Raw genomic sequence first — 9,600 nt, forward strand, 5'->3', positions numbered from 1 at the left:
GACTTTGTGGGGTCCCTGATGCTTCCTTCTGGGCGTTGCAAACGCTTTGACCAAATGAATATATCCCCCATCCTACAGTGATGAGTATAAAAATTACGAAAATTTTGCTTTATAGGTCATTGTTGTAAATTAACAAAAAAAAAAGTCTGCAGTGGTAATAGTTTGGAGTGCAGTTGCGAAATCGTTGAAAAGCTTTGCTCTCGTTGTGTTCTTGCTTAAATGGGTGCATAGTTATAGTCAGCTATTCTATCATTTCCGGTTTGTTGAAATGCATTCATTGTTTTGGTTGTGTCGGCATTCTTATTAAAATTTTTGTCTCTGCAACAGAAAATTACGTTTACTCTTACGATTTTTACGTACGTATCATAAGCCCGTTCACGTTATTCCATGGACTCTCGTTAGTTATGCCCTATTTATTATTAGCCGACGTGGATATGCATTTATTGGGTGCTTGGCTTTCTGGCGGTCGGGCATCATCAAACATAACACATGTCACTCTTCGCATGGTTTTGCTTAATTTGCATTATTATCGTTAAGTTGGGATGGATTTTTGTCACGTTAGTCCATAAAATCAGCATTATTTTAATTGTCACCTTCAATTCTTATGGGCATAAGTAAACGGCAAAAATACGATTTACTTCCACCCACTTGATAACTATTCAAGGTGACATTAAAGAGTAAAAAAAAAAGGATATGGATTGAAGTATAAAAACTCTGAGCATTAAGATTAAGATTGTATCAGTGTTACTTCGCTTCACTTTTCATTAATATACGCGATCATTTTCATTAAAAGTTCTCGAGCAGAGGTTAAATGGCAATTGATGTTTCTGGTATTCGGAGGAATTATTTGTTACGGATTTTCAGGCCCAGTCCGTTTTATAAAACGTGATTGCGCCAAACGATGTGACTCCTTATCCGTTAGCGAATGATTTGAAACCGGAAATTCAGTTTAGAGATGTTGAAGCACAAGACGGCCGCTTTATAGGAGATAGCCGTACAAATATAATCAACAACGAATCGAAGCCAGATGTGGGATATAGGCATCCCGAGTTTGCATTGGTTTACGGCCCTTCAGAATCGCATGACAAACAATTATTTCAACCATCTGACGTAAGTTTAGCTTGTCACAAAGCTAACGAACAAACACGTTCAACACAATCGGCCCGCCGTTTTATTTATCGCCAAATAACTATACCGCATTTGCGTTTAGTTTAAAGATTTTATATCTCCTTACATTATTACGTCTTCCGTTTTTTTTATTTATACATTTATGTATTCATTTTTGCTTTTGTTTGCATTCGACGTAATCAAGTAAATTAATATCCAGTTTTCAAAGTAAAACTCCATTCAGTGCCAATAAATCATGATGGTATACGTATAAAAAAAAAAAAAAAAGAAAAAAAAAAATGGAATTGTATTTATTCTTTTATTTGATATTTTTTTTTTTTTTTTACTTTATCTACTTAGATGTTTAAGAGACTGCACTACTCTAATTTTAGCAGATTGGTTTATTAAATTCCTTCAAATAGTGGGAAGAAAGTCTAGAGAATCTTTTGGCAAAAAATATAAACAGAGAACAGTTACGTTTAGTTGACGTCGAACGTATTAATACCCATCATTAGATTGATTGCAAACTGAAAGGAAAACTCGTCTGCTTTAACTATGCTTAGTATATACATCAAATCATTCGAGCGGCGGTTCCAAGTTACGCGAGAGTTACAAGAGGAATGTGATCTCAACTGAACTTTTCTTGATAAAATTTTACATTTTTATAAATAATTTTAAAAGAGAAATAAAAATTATCCAATTAATTCTGCTAATCGCTTTTGGACTTCTAGTAAATACGTATGTTATGATTTCTTCGACGTGTTTTTCGATAGGTTTTTTGAAGCGTTACAAACGTTTGATAAATCAATTATACTTGGAACGATGAGCGTAAGATTCATTGTCAAATACTACAATCGAAATGCATTGTAGTCGCTTATAGAGACCCACGCTTATACGTATCGATATTCAGGTGCACCCACAATGTCATTTTAAGTGCATTCCGCATTCCGTCTTACATGTTAGCACAAACATTTGCACACTTGCCAATATATAACCACGTATTCACCGCACAAACTCACACACACAAACACAAACATACATACACAAACATACAACACATATTTACGATACAAACAACACATATTTACGATACTAAGGTTTCCTAACAATTTGTATTGTATTTTTATCTGCATATGTACGAATGCGTATAAACAGACACCCGAAGGTTCCAAATGAAGGTTCCAATAATACAGACGATATTATGTACATCAGTATCCTACATAATAAGATCGAGAACGTATTCGTAGTGATCGATTAAAAGAGGAAATCTTACGTTAAAAATTTTACAATTTTATATATAAAATTTTCATCATAATATTCGAATTTGAATCAGTTGGGTGAAAATTTTTTGTAATAATAATATATTAAATATTAAATATTTTTTTTATTTATTTTTTTTTTTTAATCCGCCTGAGTGGCCGTGTAGGCAAGAATCTCGACTAGCAACTTAACGGTAGTGGGTCCAAATCTCAAGTGCGGTCGAGTTTTTAATAAAGCCGATAGCGTTAGATGCTAGAGAGATGCTTTAAGACTTTAGTTTTCGAATTTATGCTCTGGCCAAATTTATAATAATAATAATAATAATAATAATAAAAACAATAATAATAAATATTTTTTATTTTATTCTCTTGAAAATGCTTGCTGGCGTATTTGTAAAGATATTCAATCGTTGTTTGTTAACGTCTTTCCGCACACACCTATATACACTATTCCCATAAGCACAATGGATAGAAATAGATAAACGTAGATCGTGTTTACTATATTTTAAATGCGTTGAATTTTCTTAAAATATATGAATATATATGTGTGTGCATGCGTACGTTCCTATGCACCAATTGTTCGTATCTGTACGGATTGAGTGGGAATCAAGTGTAAGTATTTCCGGGTGCGGGAAATTCAGTTCACTGAACTGGCAAACTGCGATAAGATGGATGCACGAAACCAAAGCGAATTCAAAGCAAACGTATAAACCTATTTGGAATATAAACATGTACATGCACATGCACACTGACACTTTCTTATACGCGCATACACATACTCACGCACTTATATGAAAAACACGCGTTTGTACATGCGTACATTTATATATATATATATATATATATATATATATATGTATATGTATGGAAGACATGGACGAAAGAATATGAAAGCATACATGCAGGTCGAAATCGTAATAATGGTAACAATAAGAGCAAATGTGCATTGAATTGAAATGGAAAGGAATGTTATTTCGTTGAACTCTCAGCAGCTTTTCTCCTATACAACATCGTATAGATGGGTGCATGTGGATACTTTTCAAATGCAATCCAAACACGTACACACATACATACGTATCTAGACAAACTTTGACACGTGAATTTGAATAAGACGCTGAAATCTTTTCTAGTATCATTTGAAAGAATAACTGAGCGTGTAGGTGTGCGTGTGCACAAATTCGCGTATATATGGAAGAAAAGTAATAACAAAAAAATGGGTACAAATAATTAACGCAACCGAAAACAACTAAAAGTTCAAATGAAATTTCAATCCAGTAAATGATTGCAAAATCAATAGTTTTGAATAAAAAAATTTCCATCTGATCGTATTTAGCTCGTTGGTCGATCAGGGAAGTTTTTTTTTTCCAATAAAATAAAAACATTTAACATTATTTCAACTTTGTCTAAATGCATTGAATTCAGTCTCAAGTCTATTCCTTTCGACGAAACTATTCGCACCGTTACTTTTCGCAATTATAGCTTGTTACATGGCTGCTAAAGAATAGTAGCAGAAATTATACGTACTATAGGGTGTACGAAGCTTTCGATCGATGACGAAAGTATTTTGTTGCCATATCAGGGATGAAAAAATGAAAACTTCAATATGGCATGCAATGATAGAGAGCGTATCTCTGGGAGATGTTTAACGAAATTTCCACCGTAATAAATGCTTTTGTGAAATTGATAGCTGAATAACCTGATCTTATTGCTGATGTAATCGCTATTGTTGATAGGCTCTGCTTATCTACTAAAACTGAGTTGTTCACATCGCCGTGTCTATCGTATGTAGCACACGTGATGTTGTTTCTACTGCTGCTTTAAAGTCATTATTATAACAAACATATCATTCAATAAATCTCCAGTGTCGCATAGATATGGCAACACTGTTGTTAGACCCATACGTTTTCTGAATACTAACAGCCTTCAAACTGAATGTGTCAAAATTTTATTACACTCTGACAATTGGTTTAAGACCTCTTAAGTAAAGTCTTCACTAACAGAATCAATTTCGCGACGAAGTCGCCGAAACATTCCATCAGGCGATAATCTACTTACATACAATTTTATATCAGCATTAACGATGGTTGTTGGGAATCTACATAGGCACACGTACTGCTCAATTTAAAATAGTCAAGTTAGTGCTAAGTATAAAGAATGGGGACTATTAGTGTACGTGACGGCTAAATTCGATTGTTTCGAACTCGCTCCATATAAAATAACAGTTTTCCATTTAACATTATTGACTTATACAGCGCACGCCGACGCTAATTATGGAACACTCAAAATTCTTGTTCTTCCCAAGTCATTATTTTTGTTGTTTAGTTAAAGAAATCTGGTGCCAAAGACCACCAAACATTTTCAGAGGCTCATGATGATACTGCTCCATCATATCCTAATTGTCGCTTTTGGTATCAACGGTTTAAAAGTGACGACACGAATTGATTGAAAATGCCAATTGTTGCATTTCGGACAATTGTTGCAAGAGTAGTCCCGAATACACTGTTGCAGCCCACATGGGAAGTTATGCTATATTCAGCATACTCAGTAGAAATGGTGCCTCTTGATTACCACTTGGCAGTTGAAGAAGTGTCGGTGGATGGATCGCTGCCAAACCAATATAAGTTCTCTCGACATGATTTCGGCACGGGGCTAAAAATATTGTAAAATGTTGTAGAAAATGATGGAAACTATTTCGATGAATATATTTTGTGTCAATTTTCTACAATAAAGCCCTTTTTCAAGCGCATCGAGTCTTCGATATACAGCTTAAATTTAATTAGCACTTTAGAAGAAATCAAAAGTATTTCTGCTATATGTTAGTGTGTCAATTAACCTATCGGATGCAATCTATATTCACATTAATATATGTATTTATGTAAAGTTTTCGATCAATATCCTTCCTATATAGTAAGTTGTAGTCCCTTCACCTATTATGGGTTCAATTCGATTAGCAAACTTTAATCTGTAACATAACATACAGGTTGCGGATTGTAATCACAAACGGCTGACAGAAAAGTCGACGGAGCGCGTAACTTACGTGTATGCTTTCTTCATTTCAGGACATTGTTACATTGATCACACAGATAATATATTTTATAGAGTGTTCAGGTAGGCTACTTCTGAGTAGCCTGCAATGCTATCAAGTGCTGATAATTTTTGCAGAGTCAGTTTCGATTTAACAAAGGATGTTAAGCTTAGCGAAACGAAATTGCTAAACGATTAGTAAAGTTCTTTTGTTCCCGGCAAGGATCGACGCGTTGAACTCCACTAGTAACTATCGCCTTGCGTTTGCCTGCTGGCGTATAGAAAATGTGATGACGAAAGGTCGTATAACAATTTTCCTCGCCATATGTTCATTGGCAGAGAATATGCGCAGACTAGTTTGCATAGATTTGAAGTGTTTATGTAAAAAAAAAAAACTTCCTACAAGATCGGAGAACTGTAGCAAAAACAATATTAACAATTGTGTTAATGAGTTGGACTATGACGTCAATTGAGTGATAAGATGGCCGTCGCATTATAATTTCTGGAGTTTGTGTTAAAAGAATAAAATGTACATCGATTATCTCTAAAGAATTGATAATCTTACAGAGAAATATTCGATTTACTGGAATTCTAGGAAATTGTTTATTTTAGCTTTTGATTTTCACTGAGGCCGTAATGAATGCTTTTTGACTAAATGGGCCGACAATGCTCACCTTCGAATAATGAGCATCTTTATCCACGAAGCTTCCACGTTAGGTTTCTAAAGGCAAATGAATCACAGCGTTGTACACCATTTTCAGTTCATTAAGAAAAAATCTCTTTCTTTAAACTATAAATAGTCGTGAAAAAACTTTCCTTTACCAATAAGAATTTAAAAAAAAGGAAATACATTTATACCAAGATTGATTCGATTTAATAGTTCAAGTAGTCGAAACGTTATGTTAGTTAAATTACATCTGAAGTAGATGTCATTTGCCACACCCGGTATCTTACATAATAACTCATTCAACAAAAAATGATTCAAGGATGCGCATATGTTCTCGGCAAATGGTATTTAGTTTGCTTTTGTTTACAGATAATGATGTATCTCGCTAATTACACCAACAACTTCATCACTCCGTTACATTTTAAGCGTTTGAAAACTGCGGCCTTTTTTCTAACCGTATCACAGTGCGTGCTCGATCAATTTCTATTTTGCGAAGGAAGAATTTGTGAAATGCGAAAAGTTTACGTTAAGCTAGGACTTTAAGAATCGCTTAAGGAATCGCTTACGGCGAATGTTAAAAACCTAAGCATATTAACGGTAAAGTGTATTACGAAAAGTTCAGAAATTGATAGCTGATACTCGGAAATTGTCGCAAGACTCTCAGAGAACTTGCCAAGGCGATTCACAATACACTGACTAATATCTTCTGCGTGTAGAGGTATTTCTGTTGGAAGGGCTTGCAAACATTAGATGAGAGATTTTATCGAAAAACTCCTTTAATATAATCGTAGAAACCTTTCTTCCTCTTCTTTATGTAGCTTAATCTATCATTATGAGGAAAGCATGTTGAGTCAATAGTAGGCATAAAAGGCTACTCTACTATACTACTCTGGCTAGTAAGGAATTTAAACAAATTTACAAAAGATGCATAGGGGATAACACCAATCGATAACGCCTACTAAAATTTGATTTCTCTAAACTTTTTTCGATAGCCTTCGCAGCTATACATATATACATATATATGTATATATATCCCTTCAGACGTGTCACGAATATTTTGCATATTTGCATCAAGTTTTCATTTAAAAACAATGTCGACTGACTTCTCAACGCGTCGAAATGTATTACCTGATAAATATCCAGCGTCCTTTTCAACGTTAATATAACTTATACGAGGGTAAATATAATTACATTGATGCGTCTACAGCACCCAGGTACAGATGACAGGGAATCTATAAAAATTCTTTAACCAAATTGACTTAGGCTCTACGTCACTACGCAAGAACACTCTGAGATAGTAAGCTGAAGCTGGACATATACATTCTCGGTTGATGATCCCAACTTACGCTTAAAAGTGGGCTTCGTAATATACATCATCATATATATATATATATATATATATATATATACTTGCGGTGATGGGTATTTAGTAGTCGTTTGAAGACCGACTTGCTTTATTTTGTTTTGTATTTTTTTGTAGATACCCCGTTGTCGCGGCATTTTCTTTTGTCTACGTTCACGATTTAATTTTGTGTTATGTTGTTAAAATTGGGTTTAACCCAAACCGCAAATAAAACCCATAATGAAGAAAATTACCCCGCCCTTTGTATGACACCTAAGAAAGCTAATACGAATGAAGCTTTTGTCTACCCTGGTATACAGATTTAAATGATAGTGTTTTCCAGTCAGTGATTGTATTTTTCAAAATAAATTCATCATGATTTCGATTAAGTTTTTTAAATTAAATTAATAAGCAAATAAGTAATATCTTTAAATTAATTTAAAAAACTTTATTGGCGACGTTTACGGGAAAAAAAGTGTGCACTTTCATTAAAATATTCTATAAAAACACAGAGACAAAGAAAACAAAAGTTATCCCTTCATTCATTTTTGTTGGGTTTCTCCACGCTTTTTACGAGAATGAGTAAGCATTCTATTTATTTAAATTTTTTATTTCATTATTTATACTATTTTGAGATGATATGAGAATATATTTCTCGTCTTGTTATGCACACATTTTATAAATAAGCAGAGAAAATCTAAAACAAAAACAGTTTAGTTCAAGACGCGAAAGTGCGAAGAAAACCGGTGTCAAGTTGAAATCTATATAAAAAAAGCTTTCAAAATATATAATACACAAAATATATATATATATATATATATATATACAAATACAACATCTGCATACAAAAAATATATATATTAATTCATTGCAAAGACAACGTCTGCACACATAGATAGATCGATAAATTTTGAGCATGAAGTGCTTATATCAAAATTATATTTTATTCATTGGACTACAAGTTCTACTTAGTGAGGCTCAAAGACCATCTTTTGCTGGCATACGACCACCGGATGGACTCAATCAATTGGATAAATACATTTTGAATAGTCAAGCAAATAGAGAAAATAATAGCAACAACAATAACGATGACGGTATAGAAAACCGTTTTGGCAAAGTTGATGTTGCAATTGCAACCAATGAAATACCTTACGGCCAGACACAAAAACCACCAGTTGGCTTACCGGTGGTATTAGCAGAGCCAGTTAATACGATTCTATTACCGCCGCAAGTATCCAATAATGTGGCATTTAGTGGACGTTTTGGTGAAACTGATAATGAAAGTACTGCGTCGACGATTGCATCTACAACTATGCAAAAATTGCCATTAGACGCTCAAGGTGATCAATTATTAATAGATCGATTGAATCGTTTACCCGAAGATAGAAGACCATTTTGGCTTTTAAATTATCAAGCAATTGAGGCTCAACGAAATAGCTCTGTAGCAAATGTTGCCGGCGGATCGAGGGGTCGTAGCCCTTTTGCCGGTTAAATTTAATTTATTTAAATTTATGTTAAAAGTATTATTATTGTTTGTAATGAGACCAATCGTTTCAAGAAAATATTGTTAATTAAATAAAAACGCCTTGCCATCTCTTAGAGCAAATGTTTGCTTTAGCTTTAATCTTCAAATTTCAATTTACTTAGGGGAATTCTGCGTTGCAAATTTTAATTAGCCATTAATCTTTTCATCTTTGCAATGTGAAGTGAAGTGTTCAAGTGATGCATATTTAGATGTGTTTGTAGATAACAATAAAATCATTTATTATTATTTTAATGCATTCACTTCGCTCAAGGTAGAGCAATACAATAAAAAATGGCTATAATAAGCGTTAATTGCTTCACATTGGCGATAGATAAGAAATGTCAGCCAACCAGCCACATACGCCCACTATAACACTGCAATATAATTCTCTCTCTCCTTATTGTTCTTATTATTGCTGCAACTGTCGTTGTTATTGTGCTGCTTCATTTCGTTCGTATTATTTTAGTGTTCACACAAAGCATGTAGTTTGGAGTTCTGTTTTGTTTTCAATTCCACTCCTAAATGTCAACGAGTTGAACAGTTGTGAAGCAAGCGAAAAAAAAAAAATAATGAAAAATAACAAGTAAGAAAATTAAATTCGGTCGGGACCGAATCTTTTATACCCATCACCGTGTACCCCAAGAAAAGACAAAAGCAGTAAAAGAACAAAATGCTC

The 9,600-nt window shown here is 33.8% G+C and overlaps 1 protein-coding gene across 1 annotated transcript; it reads left to right on the forward strand.

Annotated features, from left to right (window-relative positions):
- Positions 1–8,207: 8,207 nt before the first annotated feature.
- On the forward strand, positions 8,208–8,990 carry LOC119644083. The gene has a single exon (XM_038043607.1). It carries the CDS (start codon positions 8,316–8,318, stop codon positions 8,889–8,891), a length of 576 nt encoding a protein of 191 aa, XP_037899535.1. The 5' UTR covers positions 8,208–8,315; the 3' UTR covers positions 8,892–8,990.
- The last annotated feature ends 610 nt before the right edge of the window (positions 8,991–9,600 follow it).

The sequence above is a fragment of the Glossina fuscipes genome, unplaced genomic scaffold, assembly GCF_014805625.2.
Source record: "Glossina fuscipes isolate IAEA_lab_2018 unplaced genomic scaffold, Yale_Gfus_2 86694, whole genome shotgun sequence".
NCBI lineage: Eukaryota > Metazoa > Arthropoda > Insecta > Diptera > Glossinidae > Glossina > Glossina fuscipes.